The sequence below is a fragment of the Hermetia illucens genome, chromosome 6, assembly GCF_905115235.1.
Source record: "Hermetia illucens chromosome 6, iHerIll2.2.curated.20191125, whole genome shotgun sequence".
NCBI classification, from domain to species: Eukaryota; Metazoa; Arthropoda; class Insecta; order Diptera; family Stratiomyidae; genus Hermetia; species Hermetia illucens.
Window position 1 is genome coordinate 11,608,844 of NC_051854.1, and position 20,266 is coordinate 11,629,109.

Here is a 20,266-nt window from a genome sequence, read left to right on the forward strand (position 1 = left end):
CAGGGTTAACAACATTCGAAATAAATTTCGATTGGCAGTGGCCACCATCGGTGTTCTCCCTAGAAGGCAGGCCGTTCACAGTGTTCACGGACCATACGCCTCTCACATATGCTTTGAAACAAAAGCCCGACAAAGCGTCCCCTCGTCAGTTTCGACACCTGAGCTTTATAAGCCAGTTCACTTCCGACATACAGCACGTGTCCGGCAAGGACAACATAGTTGCTGACGCTTTGTCACGTGTCTCCGAGGTTAACATCCCCGTCTCACTCGACTTCTCGGCTGTCGCCAAGACGCAGTACTTCAGAGCCTCAAATCCAACCCCAAATATAAATTTCGAGAGTTGCTCATCTTCGGCTCGAACCTCTCTCTCTGCTGCGAATACTCGGAAAAGGGACCCCGGCCATACATTCCGGCCACCTTTCGCAAGGAAGTATTCCACGCGGTTCACGACGTAGCGCATCCAGGCACCAGGACGTCAAATCGGTTAGTCACCGAGAAAAAAAAAACTCCATGAATAGGGTGATCAACTCCTAGGCCAGAGAGTGCATCGCATGCCAAAAGTGTAAGGTCACCAAGCATGTAAGAAAAGAAGTAGGCTCATTTCCCCGCACTACCAAGCGGTTCCACACCATACCTCGACATTGTAGGACCTTTGCGAGACTCGCACGGTTACAACCGTCGACAGATTTCCGCGGTGGCCTGAGGCAATACCTCTGAAGGACATTACGGCGCAATCTTGTGTCGAAGCCCTCTGTCGGGAGTGGATCCCTCGCTTTGGCGTCCCTGCAGTGATCATCACTGACCAGGCAATGCAATTTGGGTCCACCCTTTTCTCGGAGTTAGGCAAACTCCTATGTTTCAAACGCCAGTGAACTACGGCTTACCACCCGCAATCCAATGGGATGCTAGAACGTTGGCATCGGACGTTGAAAGCCGCCGTTATGGCTAGTGATGATCCGTCCTGGACTCAGGTGTTGCCTCTCGTCCTACTCGGCCTACGAACAACCCGCGGAGAGGAGTTTACTGCCTGCCCCGCGGAGTTAGTATACGGGGAGAATCCAAGACTCCCAAGTCATCCGTTCTTCGACACGAGATCAAGTCTCATAGATTCGGGATTGCTGCACCTGCTGAAAGAAAACCTTCGCCACATGAAAGCCACATCTCCCACATGACACTCGTCCGTGTTCTCGAGTGGGGGAGCATTTCTTCCAGCTCAAGATCGGGGGACAGAAAAAGGATGTCTCTTTATCCAGGCTGAAGCCCGTTTGCGCCCCAAATCACCGTCGCCTTCGCTTCGCCGTAGGATGGGGAACGCAGTTCGAGTTCAGTCGCTGAAACCCCTAGGTTTCATCTGGGGGCGGAGTGATGTGGCGCAGCGCGGTTAACAACATTTGACATTTTTTTCTAATGAAAGGCGAAGGCGAATGAAAGGTTTTGTTTGCTTCTTCTGTGAGTATATTTGAGTCTAGAACTATCCCATTTGTACGTAGCCCGTTATGTATATGCATTTAGCATGTCTGGCTACCCACTTTAGTGATATTCAGTTGCAGTAAATTTACACGGTAAAATCCAATTTGAGCTACTGTAACTTTGTTACTAATAGTATAATTTTGATCAAACTTGAGGATATGATTCATACTATATTTTATACTACTACCAACTTTTATAACTCTGGGATAAACTTAAGGCCTGTGAGGAGCGGCCAGATTTCCCATCAGGCGCGACTCCAGCTGGCGGATTGGGGAATACCTATTGATGTGTAAATATGTGTTCATTCACTTTTCTTTTCTGACTGTGCATGAGCTAGTGTTTGCTCATCTCTGGTGCGTGGACCAAAATGGCTATGGGAAGGATACCCAGGGTGCAGGGGCTCGGAACCGCAGTACCGGCGGCTTTTGGGATTGAGCAAGTGGGCTCCCGGTCGTCGATATCCCTCGACCGCAGTGCCTTGGTGGTGGACAACTTGGCCACCGTGGCATCTAATGCGACAAGTGTTTTAGATTTGGAAAAAAAAGTCTTCAAGGGAAGTACCACTCTACCAAGAACACCAGTAACAAAATCGAAAAAGGATGAATTGAAAACAGATCGGTGGACGACAAAAATAGCAACAACTCCGACCGCACATATTCAAGAGGAGCAGCAGCAGAAGGTACTCCAGGACCACGAAAAGGACCCATTCAGAAGAAGTTCGTCAACTTTTAGATCTCCGCCAATGCCAAACATCAAACAAGTCGGGAAACCAGAAGCTGGGCGCTTCAGGTATGAAAGGTTTTGTTTGCTTCTTGTGTGAGTATATTTGAGTGTAGAACTATAGTTTTATGTTTTACAAACAAAACCTTAAAAAGATAAAACGGAGGGAAGGTCAATGAATGCCAAATGTAAAGGACTATTTAAAAGTAGTAACCTGGTTAGGAATCATGGAGAGCAGAGCCCTGAAGCAGAGGAATTACCCTTCACACAGCTTGGTGCAAAAATAGTGGAGCTGTCTGAGTTCATCAAGGACAAGCATAACGTGCACCAAGCCATAAAAAGTGTGGTGAGAGCTATTAAAATGCTCTACAATAAATCGCAGCAGGAGGAAGGAAATTCCAAGGGCAAGTCAAAATCTGTTGTACCAACGGTGTTACAGGCGACCAAGTGACACCTAATCGTATTGCAATCAACCTGCCACCAAACAAGAGAGTGCGCGAAAGAGATGTAGATCCTCTGGGAAATCAGCAGACGTCTAAGAGGAAAAAAGCCATAGAAATAGTTCCCAAAAACGGAACTAAAAGCTACGAAGAGAGAAAGCAGGTCCCCCAAGTGCGAGCCCCGGCAATCGAATCGAGAAAATCCAATGGGAATGAAAACGGTGGATGGACCAAAGTAGTTAAGAAAAAGGCAAAAGTGTGAATTCGGCCAGAAGCGATTGTAATCTCCAGCAATGGAAGTTTGTCCTACGCGGAGATACTGAAAAAAGTCGAAGCTGAACCCGATCTAAAAGATCGAGGCGGACATGTCAGCAAGATTCGAAGGACCCAAAAGAGTGACTTCATGTTTGAGCTGAAAAATACCAGCTTGGGGAAAACTGATGGCTTCCGAACTCAGGTTAAGAACCCACTTGGGGAGAATGTCACAATACCGACCCAAAAACATGAGATCTATATACAGTGTAAGTATCTCGATGCAGTGACATCCAAATGAGAAATTTGCACTGCCTTAATGGAACAGTTCAAGTTGGAGGAACTTACCGAAGAGTCCATTGTGAGTTTGCGGAAAGCCTATGGCAATATTCAAACGGTCACATCGCGATTGCCAGTGGACGCAGCGCAGAAGTTATTGGTGGCGGGAAGGCTCGAATCGGATGTGTTGTTTGCCGGCTGAAAGAGCAGATTTCTCTAAAAAGGTGCTTCAAGTGCCTCGCGTTTGGTCATTCCGCGGAGGCATGCACCAGCAGCATTGATCGATCCGATCGATGCAGAAGGTGTGGGGAGAAAGGCCATATTGCCAGAGAGTGCAATAGAGACCCCAAATGCCTATTGTGCGAAGTAAAAGAGAGACAGGATAACCGGCATATTGCCGGAAGTGGTAAATGTCCGGAATTTAGGAAGGCGCTCACTGAAATGAGAAAATGAGGTTTATTCAAACAAATCTGAATCATTGCAGGGTCGCTCAGGATTTTCTTGAGCAGAGCACGTTCGAATCATAGATGGAAATCGGTGGCATATGGGTCACAGATTCGACTGGTGGAGCGGCGATATGGGCTTGCGATCAGGCAGCCAGTGGCTTTTTGTGGGCGAAAATAAGTGGTGTATATGTATACAACTGCCACGCCCCACCAAGTTTGACACTGTCTGAATTCGAGTAAATGCTTGATAGTCTTGTTCTCGAAACAAGGAGACGAAGTCCAAAGGTAATTGCTAGTGATTTCAATGCTTGGGCCCTAGAGTGGGGTAGCAGAGAATCAAATGCTAGGGGGCGCAGTTTATTAGAAGCTTTTGCTGTAAACACCTTTCAGAAAGGGGGGTCGGGCTCAGTTGTAGACCTGACCTTTTTTTTTAGTGGATAAAAATTCCGTACGCTGGTGTGTCTAGACCAATGTGTTTTGAAGATTTCCACCTCCTAAAAAAAACAGACAGGCAGTAAACCGATTTTAATAAGGTTTTGTTTTTCCTAAAACCTTAAAAGTTATTGTGATACGACGAATTTTGTGATTGATATGAAACAGAAACAAAATTTACTTATTTTCCGTAAAGTAGACTAATTTTGAATAAAAGTCCCTCTTGAAAAATTTTACATAGGTTCCTTTTTCTTCACCACCTATTTTTAGTGCAAAATACAAAAAAGAACCCTCATATTTACTTTTTTTATCAGCTCGATATTTTCTATCAAAAATCTAATTTTCCTACTGATCGATTTTTTTTGCCCAGTACTGTATATCATAGAATTGGGACAGAAAACAAAAAAGCATTTAAAAGAAAATAATCATATCAAATGAAAATGCACTAACTCATGTACATCATGCACATTCTGATTGGGAAATATCTACATTTTATATGTCGAAATTACAAGGACTATGATTACTTTAGAACTTAAGCATAAAATGAATAGCATCTTTAAGTTACTAACCTGATGTGCTAAAACACAAGCCCGATTGGTTGCTTCCGCTTCCACCTCTTCCTGTCGTGAAAGCTGATGTCCTTCGGGTCCTGTAATGCCAGCATCTAACAATTTCTTAACATTTTTCGCTATGATGTCACCATTCTCCGCATGAACCTATCACAGTAGGAAAAGTGATAATTATCTCATCCCAGTTGCCATGGCCATAGTGATTAACTCCAACCTACCATTCCGATTGCTCCCAATTCTCGACATTTCTCAAATGCTTCCATCATCTCCGTGTCAGCCAGTTGATAGAGTCCTTTGTACGCCATGAACATTTTGAAGGAATTAACACCACGTTCTTCGCATAAAATCCTCATTTCATCTTGGACGGATTTGGACCACCATGTGATGCCAACATGTAATCCATAGTCACAGCAAACCTTTGGGTCGGCCCATGAACGCCATTTATCGTATGCCTCAAGAAGTGATTCGCCCTTGTTGGGAAGTACGAAATCAACTGAAAATTAATGGAGTAAAATTTGAAAATTAATAATTGCAATTGGAATAAGGTTTGTCTACATAAAAATTAGTTTTGGGTAACATCAAAAATAATAATAACGGAAAGAGACTTGGTGAAAGGAGGAGAGGTTCTTTCAAAGCAGTTCCAAAGCTATTTGAATTCCTTCGCACTTTATCATAAGTGAGACGACCGCCCACCTTATAAAATCAGAGAAATTTAGTAAGTAATCTAGGTAACAAATAATGGAGAGCATGGTAAACATACATATTAGAACGAGCGTTAAAATTTAACCTAGAGTTATACATAGGTACATATGGCTGCTGCCATTCATTCCCGAGACGCCTGCACTCCTTCACTACTATCCTCCGCTGCATGGCGTAGCCAACAATGGAACTGTCACGCCCTTTATGTGACTTATCGACCACCACTTCTGCTTTCTGACCTGATGCATATGCTGCTTGCATATCGCAAGATAGAAAAAATATTAACACAGAACAGTCTCAAGTTGATCTTAGTGTTCAGATGTTAGACAAAGCGGTGAAAGTAGATCTAGCACTGTTAATCCACTTCTGTCAGTGAGCGAGGAAGCGAGGCTGAATCACTTACTGAACGAGTTGACGCTGGGAGATCGTGAGACCAGCCAGCTACTTCGAGAAATGAGGCAGCTGGGGGGGATAAGGTCGGTTCGGAACTATTGAAGTACCTGTGGTTGCAGCAGCTCATGGAGAGCACCCGCACCATCTTGCCCTGCGCCTACACCTCCCTGGAACTTCCCGAAAAGGGCGTGCGGGTAGTCGCACGCTGGGACCCTCATTGAACTCGACGATTTGCTAGTATTACCGCAGATGCGGAGCTCAAGCGACTAAATATACCACCGGATACATTTTTAATGCAACAAAAAACTAGGCTCGCTGGGTGCCTCGGTGACGGCTACCCGAAGCGCAGTACCATATCGCCTTACAATATTCGACCCCCTAAGCAGACACGGTCGACACGGGCCCTGAGGTATCAGTTCGCCCTATACCCCGTCCGCAGACTTCCTGTGTCACTATGGGCTGTTGAACCTGTATGACCTGTAGAACAAGACATTATTAGACCCCGCAACCTCTTTAAAGTTGCAACATTACTACTGAATACCGCAACATTACTACTGAAAGTAGTTTCTCTAAACAGGTTAAGCACGATGTGCAGCACCACATCAACACTACCGGCTCCCCCTCCATTCACTCAATCTTGCGAAACTTGAACTTTTGCTTTGTCTACATGGATGATGTTTTGGTTGCTTCTTCTTCCGAAGCTGAGCACTTGGACCATCTCGCATTTTTTCAACGTTTCCTCGAGGACTCGTTCTAAACGCTGAAAAATGCAGATTCCTGCAGAAGCAGGTGAAATTTCTCAGCCACATGGTTACTTCTGACGGAATCCAGCCTGATCCAGACAAGGTTGAAGTGATTAAGAACTTTCCCCTGCCAACCGCGGGGAAGAATCTGCGAAGGTTCTTGGGCATGTTAAGCTTCTATGGTCGTTTCTTGCCCAATTCCGCCCATCACCAAGCAATCCTCAACGCTTACTTGTCTGGGCCCAAAACCAAAGACTCCCGCGACGTTGCGTGGTCCTACTGAGGCCGTCCAGACGTTTGAAACGGTCAAACAACAGCTTGTTGATGCTACACAACTGGCATATCCTCGGTCAGATGCACCCCTAACTGTGCTCGTCGATACGTCAGACACAGTGGTAGACGCCGCTGTCCACCAACGGGTGAATCAAATCTGCCAACCGGCAATCGCTGAGGCGCAAAAAAACGACGCAGAGCTTTAGAGCCTAAAGGCAGACTCCAAATATAAGTTCAAGGAATTTCCTATCTTCGGCTCAAACCCCTACTACATAGGATACAAGTATTGCCTCACAATCATCGACAGGTTTACTTGGTGGCCTGAAGCAATACCCCTGACTGACATTACGGCACACCCATGTGCCGAGGCCCTCTGTCGAGAGTGGATGCCGCGCTTTTGTGTACCAGCCGTTATCATTACGGACCAGGGAATGCAGTGTGCGTCTACTCTTTTCTCTGAGTTAGGCATCGTTAGAAGTAAGGGAGATTGTGTAGGCGAAGCAGAATATTTAAAAGAAGAGATCGGGTGAACTTGCACTGTACACTTTCAAGGGTAAGGCAGTGACAATTGCGACGAAATGGGAATTGAACGAAGATTGCCGTCAAGGTTGCTAAGAAAAGAGAGAAGTCACTAGTGAAAAATAAAAATAATAGGCCTGGTATAGAGCCTTGGGAAGGATAGATTGAACGGGAAAACCATGCAGTATTGGTTAGAAAGTTAGGAAGCAACCCATGTGATAATTGATGGAGGGAAGTGGACCAAAAAAAATTAAGAAAAGAATGTGTTGCGATTGAAAAATAAAAAATCGATATAAATGACGTGTACCTCCTGGTTGGTTGGTAAAATCGAAAAGGTTCAAAACAGTGGGTCGATCACCGCAGAGGCAACTCATCAGACGCGTGCGAATTATATTGAATTGAAATCCGCCCTAAGTTCAAACCTAGACCAGACTGAAGCAATTTTTTTTTGTATACTGGATACTGGGAGTCCTGAGTCCGCATCCACTGTCGATGGGTCGATATTTCACGAAGTCATACTGCTCTTTCTCTATGGAATGACTGACGTGTGCGGTCAAACAGCCATTTTTGAGAATATTCTTCGCGACTTTGTTGAAAATTATGCATAGAGGAGGAGGAAATAGGAGGAGCTCAACCAAAAAAAAAGGAACGGGGAGCAGCTCCAAACAGCCTATGCCTAGAAGAAACGTAAATAGAGCAGAAGGTGAGGGGAGAAGCACGGAAGAGCAGTAAACCACAGGATTATTATTGGGAACTGGCGGCGAAGCAAGCAAAATGATGGAAGTTATGCTTATGCACTTTTTAATGATTGATAATGATGATGTTTTGATATATGTTAAGAAGGTCGGTCTCGGGCAGAAGTTTCTTCCGTAGTGCATATTTCAGGCGGATGTCTTTATGGATCTCCGTAGTGTACCAAGTTGGATAAGAGCGTAGACAAGAAATTGTCTGTCCTAATATGCATCCATAAAGTTTGGAACAATATGTATATAAATGTAGGTGGGACTGGAAGGGAATCATCTACCATAAAATATTAGCTATTCACAGGCAGGTGATTCTCGAATCTTCTGTGAAAAACCAGAAAAATCTCGTAAGTCAATTGAAAGAAACAACTTGAATCGTCCATCAATCTAATATCCATTCATAGGATTTTTTTTAATGACCAGTCAGAATTGCGAAAGCTTGTTTGGAAAGTTTCATGTATCCATCATATAATTCATACATTACACCCTCTGGCCTATTTTGTGCTAAAATTCTATACCTTAAATGAAGACTTAAATTTTTCGGTTCGGTTAACTGTCTGCCTGTCTGTTACACGCATTTTTCTCGGAAACGGTTATAGCGACTGACACCAAATTAGCTGGAGAGGTGGGAACTGTCAACGATCATACATACAGTGCGTTACATCAGTCTACGTAGAATTTAAGGGAAGCCCCCATACATGCAAAAGGGGGATGTAAATGCTTTTACACCAAATATAGTCATATGGGGTATCAAATGAAAGGTCTCGGTTAGTACTTTCCGAAACCGGTCTTAGTTTTGAAATTTGTTGGAAAGGTCCTCACCTTCCAGGGTGTGCGGGGGTCGAAAGTGATCATTTCTTTCACTTTCAGAAACTACCCAACCGAAAAATCTGAAAAAATCAAGACTGCGAAATACCCTCCATACCGATATCTGTTCAAATAAAGTTAACAATAATACATTGCTATAATTTTTAGTAATTGACTGCAAAACCCTCCTTAAGTTCGTCCTACAATCACTAAATTTTGCAGAATGATCCTATCAAGTTTGGTGGAAATCGCACTATTACTAACAAAGTTATAATGGGTCAAAGTTATCGCTTCTTCAAGACTTTGTATCATGTGAAAGTGGACATTCTCACATAATAGATGCATATATTACGTGCAGTTACTAATGGGACTAATGTCCACTAACATGTTTTTATAAAAGAAATATACAAAGCCTTTCATGCCTGAAGCGTCCAGCTTCTGGTTTTCCAATTTGTTTTGAGCTAATTTCACTTCAACCAGGAATTGGAATTTAAATTTAAAGACTAAACGTGTGAAACTCGTACGGATTATTACAGTTTATTTTGATTCCATAATTACTATTATGACTAATGGATATCATTTGGGTTCGATAGCGGCTCTGTTTATTCTTGGTAACAATAAAACACAATTCCGACTGAATAGTAACTATTAACCATACAAAGTTTTCAGATGAATTCACATTTTGTATATGTGCAGATATTCATAGTCGTAAACAAACTTATGTTCAACGGATTTTATACTGTCAATTGTGAGATATAAACAGATAGCTATGCAATAAAGCTAAAGCATTTGAACGTTTACTTTTCAAAGAGAGTACACCGACCACTTTTCACAAATGATATAATCTTTACGATTCTCGTAAAAGTTAAAGCGATTATTATATAGAATTGACTAGAATTCAAAAATAGATGAATATATAAAAAGATAATAGAGGCAACAACAATAAGGCTCGATTCATGTAGAATACAATGTAAAGATTTCTAAAACTATCTTTTCTTGTGACTCGCAAATTTCCCAAATGGCGCACTAAAATGATTTCTATTTCCGGCAGCATTACGAAATTTTTTCGAATAATCTTTTGCAAGAACAAAAGAAAGCACTCGATGGAGGTGAAATTCAAACCACTAAGACTTGACCTCTTTTCCGCCAAACTGATATATTTTAATTTATATACTCAGGTCACATACTCATTATAGTGCATGTTACTTTTTGGCACCACGGATTCTATGTACTTTCACCGCTTTAATCTCGGCAAAGCAGGCATTATCTTCGCTTATTATAATATTTCTCAGCTCATCAACTGGCGAGAAAGCACGCTAAGTAGCCATCATTTCATAAACATTGCGTGCAGAGCCCGGTTTCGCATAGTTTTATGGCAAACATCACTCATAAATTTCCGAGACATTCCCTCGCAATATGCAGAACGTTCACTTTCGTTCTACAGCATACGCAGAGCATTAATTAAGGTACAATACCCACAATTTTCGCATGGCTTGGTTTTCGCACTATACCCACCCTCTCTTGGCTTGTCTGCCATTGAGGTCACTAGTGCGGTGGGTAAACGCTTAAAAATAGACAATTTCGTAATAACTCAACGTCACGAATCGACTGAAAATAAACATCCCGAGCAGAACATTTGTTGTTGCTGGTTGGTATGAATGTGCATTAGCATCTGGTACTTACTTATTGTCGTTGTTCCACCGGCAATAGCGGCTTTCGTGCCGCGGTAGAAGTCATCGACGGCAACTGTACCACCAAATGGCAATTGCATATGAGTATGTGGATCAATGCCACCGGGTATCACCATTTTACCGGAAGCGTCAATTGTCCGGACACCCCCAGGCACAGTAATTTCAGAACTTGGTCCCACGAACCTGTGGAGTAATTAAGCATGATTTATTGGTTGCTCTGATATAAAACATCATCTGAAAGGGAGTATGCGATCGGGTTGAAAAAATTGCATCTTTTCGCGGTGATTTTTTTTTTCATTTTCAAGACAAGCCAACTGCTTCGTACTTTGATTGACTTTGAGGTTCAGATGCACTCACTTTTCAATATGCGCTCATTTTCTTCTTACTACTTGAAATGTCATACGGGAAAGATGCTATTTCTGCAACCACAACCACTTAAAACCAGAGAAAGTTCCATACTTGATGACTCCATCCTCAACATAAATGTCTGCAGTGAAAATTCCATCGTGGTTTACAATTTGACCATGCCTTATGTAAAGTCGATTTTGTGCGCTCTGAAAATGGAGTAGAAAAGCAGAAATTTTATTATAACAGCAGCAACAATAAATCAATAAATAAATAATCGAATGTGGGAACTATAATAACGCCAAATAAATTCACTGGACACATTAAGGTTGTTCAGAGTTTGGTGGTGAAAGGGTAGTATAGGTCCCAATGCGAAACGTGGATTGGTACCCACGATGGAGCATAAAACCTGGGAAATGCCTGCTGAACCAACATCAACAACTCTACTACCAAAACCTATCTCCACCTCCACGTGGTGACCGCTGGGAGCTCTTTAGTAACGAAAAGCTGCAGACGGAGAAGGATGAAGGCGAGTCTCCCGCGCCTAAAAACGGGACAAACCGTACCAACTGGTCCTCCAGGTTGGGGGTTGGGTAGAGCTGACAATCCTACACGGAAAACCGAATTTACGGAGGCAAGTTTATAAATATAAGCCTCATTAACGTTCACGCCCCTACAGAGGAGACTGCAGAGTCGAAGAAGGATACCTTCTACGAGGCAGAAGAACGAACCCTCGAAGCCTGTCCCAGATATGATATCAAAATCATACTTGGGGATTTTAATAGCCAAGTAGGGAAGGAGCCCGTATTCAGGCGATACGTTGGCTCCCATAGCTTACACGAAAAAACTAATGATAACGGACTGCGGATTATTCAATTAGCAGGGTCACACGAAATGGTTGTAGGAAGCACCTGGTTTGCGCGGAAAGCGGTCCACAAACATACGTGGGCCTCTCCAGACGGGGCCACTTTCAACCAAATTGACCACGTGCTGATCGAACGCCGCCACCTCTCAGCCTTGAAGAATGTCAGAACATAGAGGGGGGCCAATATAAACTCGGATCACTATCTCGTTGGCATGGTGCTCCAAGCTCGAATAACAATACTACCTAGAATCCCCTCTGACAATCAGGTGAGAGTGAACACTGAAGCCATCCACAACACAGCCCTTTGCGACACCTATAAGAGGGAAATGGATGCCGCAATAACTGCAGTCAACAGAGGATCTGGAGATGAAGCATCAACAAATGATCTTCACAATCACCTGAAGAACGTTATCATGGATACGACCACAAACATACTTGGCCCCAGCCGCAAAAGGAGTCGGAACGGCTGGTTTGACGATGAATGTAAGCTAGCAACGGAACGGAAGAATGCTGCACACCGAGTAATGTTGCATTCTCAAAGAACGCGGGCACGCGTAGAGTCTTATCACGAACTCCGTCGAGCGGAGAAGCAACTTCACAGACGGAAAAAGGAAGCCTGGGAGAACCAACAAGTCTGTGAACTAGAAAAGTACAGGGAGCAACCGCACCAGGCGCGGAAGTTTTACCAACAAATCAGCAGGATGAAGCCTTATACACCTCGATGCTCATCCTGCCGAGACAAAGAGGGAAATCTGATTTCCGACAGAATGGGCATATTAGAGCGATGGGTTGAGTACTTTGATGAGCTACTGAACAACCAGAACATCGACGAGTTGGAGGTCCCGCCAACTGAAGACAACGGACAAATACTGCCACCACCAAGCTTAGGAGAAACAGTCCGTGCAATTGCAAAATCATAAGTCGCCAGGAGCCGATGGAATTACAGCCGAATTGGTTAAATATGGAGGCGACCAGTTACACCAAGTGGTTCATCAACTTGTGCTCAAGATATGGGACAGCGAATCAATGCCTGATGATCGGCAACGAGGCATTATCTATCTCATACATAAAAAGGGAGATATCATACAGTGCAGCAATTATAGAGGTATCACGTTGCTGAGTACCATCTATAAGATATTCTCCACTATCTTGCTAGGCCGGATAGCCCCATACGCCCAGAACATCATTAGCCCATACCAAAGAGGCTTCACTCCAGGCAAATAAGCAACAGATTAGATTTTCTCTCGGAATATGGACAACAGTTGCACCATCTGTTCATCAACTTTAAAGCCGCCTATGATAGCATAGCCAGGGTAAAACTGTACACGGCCATGAGAGAATTCGGTATCCCGACGAAATTAATAAGACTGACTAAGCTGACCCTGACCAATGTGCGAGGCCAGATAAAAGCAGCAGGATCACTCTCAAGACCATTCAACATCAACAAAGCTCTACGACAAGGGGATGCCCTATCATGCGTCCTCTTTAACCTGGCCCTCGATAAAGTGATCCGTGATGCTGAGGTAAATGCAAGAGGTATGATCCTCTTCAAGTCCACCCAACTATTGGCCTATGCTGACGATATCGACATCATGGGGAGAACCACCGGAGACGTACAAACTGCCTTCATCCAGATCGAGCAGACGGCGCGAGATCTTGGGCTGCACATCAATGAAGGCAAGACAAAATATATGTCAGCACCGAAGACGAATCAACCAACAACATCAAACCGCACTGGTCAAACACGAAGAAGAATAAGGATAGGAGAATACAACTTTAACACCGTTGACAATTTCTCCTATCTAGGGTCGAAAATCACAACCGATAACAGCTACGATGATGAAATCCGCGCACGGTTGTTGTCAGCCAACAGAGCCTATTTCAGCTTACAAAAACTGTTTCGCTCGAAGCGTCTCACCATAGGGTCAAAGCTCTTACTGTACAAGACAATGATCTTGGCAGTCCTCATGTACTCCTCGGAGACTTGGGTTCTTAGCAAGAAGAATTGCAAACTCTTGGCCGCGTTCGAGAGAAGAATCCTCCGAAGAATTTTTGACCCCCTATATGAGAAGGACCGATTCCGTAGCCTACATAACGACAAAATGTATGAGCGATACCATGACCGTCCGGTTGTGGATAAAATCCGGCTCAATAGGTTACGGTGGGCAGGTCACTTAATCCGTATGGATGAGGATGATCCAGCCCGGAAAGTCTATAAGGGCAATATCTATGGTAGAAAAAGAAGACGAGGCAGACCCTGCCTAAGATGGAGTGATGGCGTAGGTCAGGACGCCAGACAGCTTGTAGGGATATCGAATTGGTGGACCTCGGCGCAAAAACCGGGAGTTCTCAAGTTCCTTATTAAGGCAAGCCTAGACCGGATACCGATTTTTGCGCCGTTGATGATGATGAAATTGTCCTCATAATTGATCGGCTTAACTACAGTGAAGTTACCGCCGTCGCTATTCAGCTTAGGTTGTTGCTGTATTTTCACATTTATTCGAGGCAGCTTGGTTCGTTTGGTTACCACCCCGCGGAACTTTTCTTGCTGCATCTCAGGCGGCAGATTTATTCTGCTTTCCGCTCGTGTTATTTTATCAATTGTCTGTTTTCCCTTTGGCGGGCTGATGGCAACGATTTTTGCGCAGTTAAGAGCTTCGATGTCTATTGGCTTTTTCCCTCAGCTCTCTCTCAGCTTCACTGGATTGTGATAAGTTTCAAGAGCTCCATCTCCATTATGCCATTTTTGACATCCATAGATGGATGTTGCAATGGACAATGATAGCAGCCTTCACTTTCTATATGACCACCCCACACTTCTTGAGTAGCCTTTCTTTCTCTACCCTTGCCTTTTCTATCAGATGATCTTCTCCGGTGAAATTACTTGTATTTCCGCCAAGTTTTCGCGGTCATCAACCCTGTTATCTTTTCACGTGGTCTTTTTCCGACCTCCAACTTGATGGGGTATTACCAGTCTTTCCCTCCTTCCAGAATTTTTGAATAATGCCGGTTGTGTCGTTGTAGTTGTTGGTGTTATTGTCGTTGAATTATGGGTCTTGTTTGTCTGGTTGTCTATGCGTCGTCGTCATTGCCGCTCACGTTATTTCCTCACAAGGCTGACTGATGGTTCTCCAGGGCTACCAGCTGAGAAGTGTGAATTAACTTAGTTCGGAAATAAAAAAAGATAATTGCCATCACCAACTTTGCCTTGTCGGGTCGAGCACCTTTTGGTCTATTGATATGTAAAAAAACAAGCATCCTTCAAAAGTGTAGCATTCTGGCTGATAGTTTATGAAGGGAAATAAACATAAAACAAATTTCAATTTCATGGAACCCATACATGTAGGATTCTGACTCCACTCCTCCTGCTTTCACTAGACAACCATGTTCATCGGATGGTTCGGATGAGGAAGTGAGCAGTGAAATGCTTCGAATAAAACAAAGAGCGGAAATGTAAAGTGGAGACAACAGACACCCAATGAAGCAGATGGTGCAATTTAATCCTCATCACTCCAAGCCTACAATTTGTATTGCCACTCCCCCTGTTTACACTGTTAAGGATGTTTGACATTTCTATTCTCTAAGAGTCTCAAACTCCAGGACATCCAATGCGCAGCTCTAGGGCCTAATTTAACTTTTTTTAATTTTTTAACTCTATGTCGTCATTGCGATACTAATCACGATACTCTTCTTACCTTCAATTACTGGAAACTAATGCAAATCCCATCTGGCCATGGCGGTGTTTTATTACACGAACATTAATGGCCAATTACTTCGAATAAATTGGAGTGGATGAATATTAAAGTGATGACGGTGAAATATTATGGTGAATAGCTAGAATGGCGAGGACAGGTTGCTTACAAGAAGACGACTAGAAGAGAGTAATTTACAATTCTAGTCACACATTTATTTTGGCTATAGGCGTCAAACCATTATCATTTTTGTTCGTTATTACCTCAGTCCCCAATTTAAATTTGGATTGATTTGAGTGGAAATTTCTTGAAAATGTTATACTCTGAAATCTGCGAAAAACATTCTGCGGGGTGGTTTCAATTTGAAGAGATAACATACTGCAATTAATTGGGAAGCTAAAACAGAAATTCCAAATTCAGTTGAGGCCATATGGAGAGCTCCATCATCATCCAATTTCACTGAGTCAGATCAAATTGTTATTTCATAAATAATGTAAGCAAATTGAATGATGTCATTGAGTAATTCTAATTAACGAAATTAAATTGCAAATCGAATAAACATGTGGGCTTATTCACAAACTATCACAGTGCAAGTGTACAGAAAATTAATTTATTATTCTGAGCGTCCATCGCGAGCAAATTGTTATATCCAATGAGCTCCAACTACATATAAGTAACACAATTGAGAAGTAAATATCCGGACTCAAAAGCAGAATCGAAGCGAAAGATGAGAGAATTCTATCACCACATTCTATGCATAATTTTCTATCTATGTATCTATGTTAGATAGATAGAATGTACGTAGTTGACTTCCTCACATGCAGACGTCGACAGCCGGAAGACCGTTTTTAGCACGGCTGCGATGATGAATGTGACGAAATAAATCAATTAAGGAGCTACTGCGAACTTTGTATACGAATGTACACATTTTATAGCTCCCAACCTATGCATATTTTAAGCTAACACCGCCGCTCCACGCTGAAATTGAAAGTCAGATACATTCTACGTATCGTTGGTGGGGCCGGCTCGAATGTAGTTCTAAATATGTCTCCTAACAATTATCATACACCTGTTCGAGTGAAAAGATAGTTTCACTTACCTGTAAATGAATAGGAACTTTCTTAAGTGGTTGGGGTGCTGCTGCCATGGTTTATCCTTTCGAATACTTAATCTGATTCACTTCACTTACAATTAAGTTAATTTTTCTCTATAATTATAGTTAAACACAATAATTTGTTTCACTCTTTTGCGGACGTTGCCTATTCACACTGTAATCAAACGATTATTATTTATTATAACTTCTCACTTCAAGTTTCATAGACAAAACGACAACTGAAAAGTATCCCTTTTGGTGGTCTTTAATGTCGAGTTGAACAGCAAGGAATATTATGTCAACCGTCCTCTTCCTTGAATCCACTACTCAGGAAGTGTTTTCAATCAAATTTCCGTTCACGTTCCTCCGCCATAATTCGATTGCATATCGATATTGGGGCTGAACATTCAATGCTAGCTCACCAATAAGTTGATAGTATAGTCTTAGGGATGGAGTTCTGACAACTTCCAGATCTTGCCTATTTTAAGATGAGGTCATATATATTTACTTCTAGAGCCAGAAAATTGGCGATAATAAGAGGAGGAGGAAGTGGATTCTCCATAGGGACAGGTCTTTATTAAATGTTTCAATTCCTGAATTGGATTTGTACTACAGACTGATGTGATGCGCTCTGCACAGATTACAGGATGAGAAGGAAGATGTATAGAAGTATGGGGGTAGGTGGGTTCAGTGATTGCTCCGAGGAGCCCAATTAGCGCTTTGGTGCGTCGTTTTGATGCCACAAACTCTTAAAACCGTGACTGTTGTTATGGGAGCAGGAAGGCAGAGTCCAGCCGGCTCGGATCTTCAGAGCCAACCCGTAGCATTCACGAAAGAAAGCAGCTCTCCCACCCGGCAGCTAGAAATCTCTCTGAGGTCCCCAAAGAATGGTTTACCTAGTGTCCGCAGCCTGACTATAGCCAGAGCTGGGCAATCGTAGAGAAAGTGCATTAGGGTTTCCCTTCCTTCTCCGCAGCTTCGGCAATGCGAATTGTAGGGTATGCCGAGCCTAGCGACATTGTCCCCTATGGGCCAGTGTCCCGTGCAGACCGCCGTAATCTTGAATGCATTTGCACGCGTCTGGCACAGGAGCTCTCGGGCTGTTATAAGCGGGCCAAATTCTCCTTGACTTGGCACAGCTTGTAAGCCTTCGCCATCTTAGGCCCGCGGCTGCTAGGCAGTGCGAGTAGACTCGGCCCTCGACAGCAGCCAGCGAAACACCGAATGTATTCGCCGAAAAACTGCCAAGAGCAGAGTCTTGCCTGGCCAACCCGTCAGCCCGCTCATTTCCCTCTATGTTCCTATGCCCGCGACCCCAGTGAGAGTGACCCGGTCAGAATGGCTATGTTACGCTTGGGCTCCAGCCATCGACAGACTTCCAATATTGCCAGTACTTCGGCCTGGAATACACTGGCAAACCCTGGGAGACTCTACGACTTGGATACACCGTGTGTATTCGAGAAAACCCCCGCGCCGACTCCACAGGCCATTTTTGATCCGTCCGTAAAGAATACTGTATCATAGTCTTGTAACACGCCGCCGGTCTTCCACTTTGCTTTGGTTGGAAGGTCCACAGCAAAGTTTATCGTGAAGTTCAGCTTGCGTGTGGCATAGTCCGCGGGGGATGCCCAGATTTATAGAAGTATGACAACTCATAGTTTGTTAAGGCACGTCTTATTGTTTCCCCATAGGCAATACTGAGGAACGTGCTTATCACTGTGGTAAGCGGATGCATCCAGCATTGCGCACAATGGACAGATGGCTAGGAGATAAGATTGCTGAAAACTGTCTTCGAAAGGGCTAAGAGTGGACAGGGCCAGGTTGGGAGTAGGTTTATCTAACCGACAAAGATCTGAAAACTTTCAGCGACGTGGTCAGGAACTAGCATTGAGGCTGTTGGAGATAGTGGTCGAACATCTCCTGGATGGCAAGGGGGAACAGCGGAGATGCATCCCCTGATTTGATTCTTCCCAGGTGGTCCGTTAATTCCATGCCATAGCATGCGAGGGCCAGTTCTCCTGTGAATTTCTCGGTTCGTGCGTCATTAAGACCAATGACGTATGGGACGGCGTAAAGCTTAAGATTGTCCTATATGATGAGATTAGCAGGCGGGTGGCTTTTATCTGGATAAGGACAAGCTCTTCAAAAACCAGAATCGTTATGGACGAATGGATGGTGATCAAAGAGGAAACAGCCAACCTTTTCTAATCCGCATAAGTAGAAAGTATGTCGAGATACTGGAAAAGGCTCATTATAAAGTAAGTTTCCCAGTCAAGAGTGCAAAGCTAAAAATATTTCGCTGCACAAAACTGGACGACGAAATAGATCCAGTGAAGCTGTTGAGGGATATGAAGATTGATGGTCCGACGGGAACTGATAATCCTCCTATGTAAGCAGATCATGTTGAGGGTAGTACAAATAAATCTACAGCACTCTAAGTGCGCCTCAGCTGCCGCGTCTACTGGTCTTCCTCCAAGAGTAAGGCATCGCATTAATCTAGAAGCCACGGGCAGGAGGAAGTTAAACCAAAAAAGGGTTATAACTTAAAAGTTAGTTAAATTTATTTCACAGCCCAGATCTAGAGCATTTATCCTCGCCAATAAGACTCTGAACGCCTTTGTATGTCGGGAGCTGAGTTCCAGCGACGTAACTGTGGTCAAACTGAAACAAGCGAGAGCGGTGAATATGTATATTTTCGCGGCTTACATGACTCACGACTAATCAGCTCGACCAGACAAACTTCAACATATAACGTCCACCTTCGCAGCGAAGAAGACCAACCTGTTAATAGTCTGTGATGCTAATGCAAGGCATACGCTTTGCAACAGTTCGGAAATCAACGAAAGAGGTGAATCTCTCTTTGACTTTATTATTAACACAAACCTATAGGTGTGTACCACCTAGAAAGCCTATCAGGGCTAGTACAGCTCGGAGAATTTTGGCGGTTGCCATCGTAATGGACTGAACATCAACATCCACTACAGGTACAGACACTGGCAGCCATAAAGGCCTACCTGAAGAGGTACAAGTCGCCCAATAAAACTACCAGAAAGCGGTCCTGGATGGACTATTGTTACTATCAGCGAGTCCGAGAAAATTTTGGTCAAAGAATTCAATCTTTCTTAAGGGGAAAAAATCCATTTTATTCATAGATCAAACTTTTCTTTTAAATCCGTAGACAAAATTTCTTGAAAAGCTTTGAACCGATTGCGCTTAAACTTTGCACATTTATTTTACATACTAAATACTTCATTCTGAACGAAAGATTTCTATTTTTTCAGTTACAACTTATTTTTTTAGTTAAAAAGGAGCAATTTTTTGGGAGGGGGTCAAGCAGTGCACTGCAGGATAGACTGACGCTGAACATAGCTTCCTGAGGCCAACCTATCTCTCTCTGAGGATGAGCTGTCTCTCCTCTGCGGCGGTGCGTGGCTTTTCAGAGACCAAGCCTCTCATCTGCCAAGACCGGTAGTGAGTGGTGATAGCCACACCCTGTACGAGGTGACCCTACTGTTAAAAAAACGTTGCTATATCAACTACCGATTTAGCAACATACCCGTGCATGTGCACAGGGAAAAGCCGAGGAAAGATACCTCGGAGGAAACACCGGATGAAAAACATACCGAGATCCCCGAAAAAGTCTTGAAAGCCATAGAGGCGGAAAGGACTGGATCAACCAGGGAAATAGACCTGCTATCCAGTGGAGAGACCTAGGACTCCTAGGGCTCAGGGTGGACAGCGATGCGCAAGAAAGCGGCAAGTCGGAGGAGGAGGGCGGTACTCCGACAGTGGAGA

General features: G+C 43.7%; 1 protein-coding gene across 2 annotated transcripts in view; it reads right to left on the minus strand.

Annotated features, from left to right (window-relative positions):
* The window catches only part of LOC119658890 (dihydropyrimidinase), a 52,993-nt gene that overhangs the window by 18,532 nt on the left and 14,195 nt on the right, over window positions 1-20,266 (minus strand). For both annotated transcript variants that reach the window (XM_038066689.1, XM_038066688.1), the window contains exons 2-6: window positions 16,478-16,646; window positions 10,936-11,030; window positions 10,469-10,659; window positions 4,827-5,101; window positions 4,609-4,755 (exon numbers count right to left, since the gene is read on the minus strand). In XM_038066689.1, coding sequence (XP_037922617.1) covers window positions 4,609-4,755; window positions 4,827-5,101; window positions 10,469-10,659; window positions 10,936-11,030; window positions 16,478-16,525 — 756 coding nt within the window. In that variant the 5' untranslated portion in view covers window positions 16,526-16,646. The remainder of the gene's footprint in view (window positions 1-4,608; window positions 4,756-4,826; window positions 5,102-10,468; window positions 10,660-10,935; window positions 11,031-16,477; window positions 16,647-20,266) is intronic.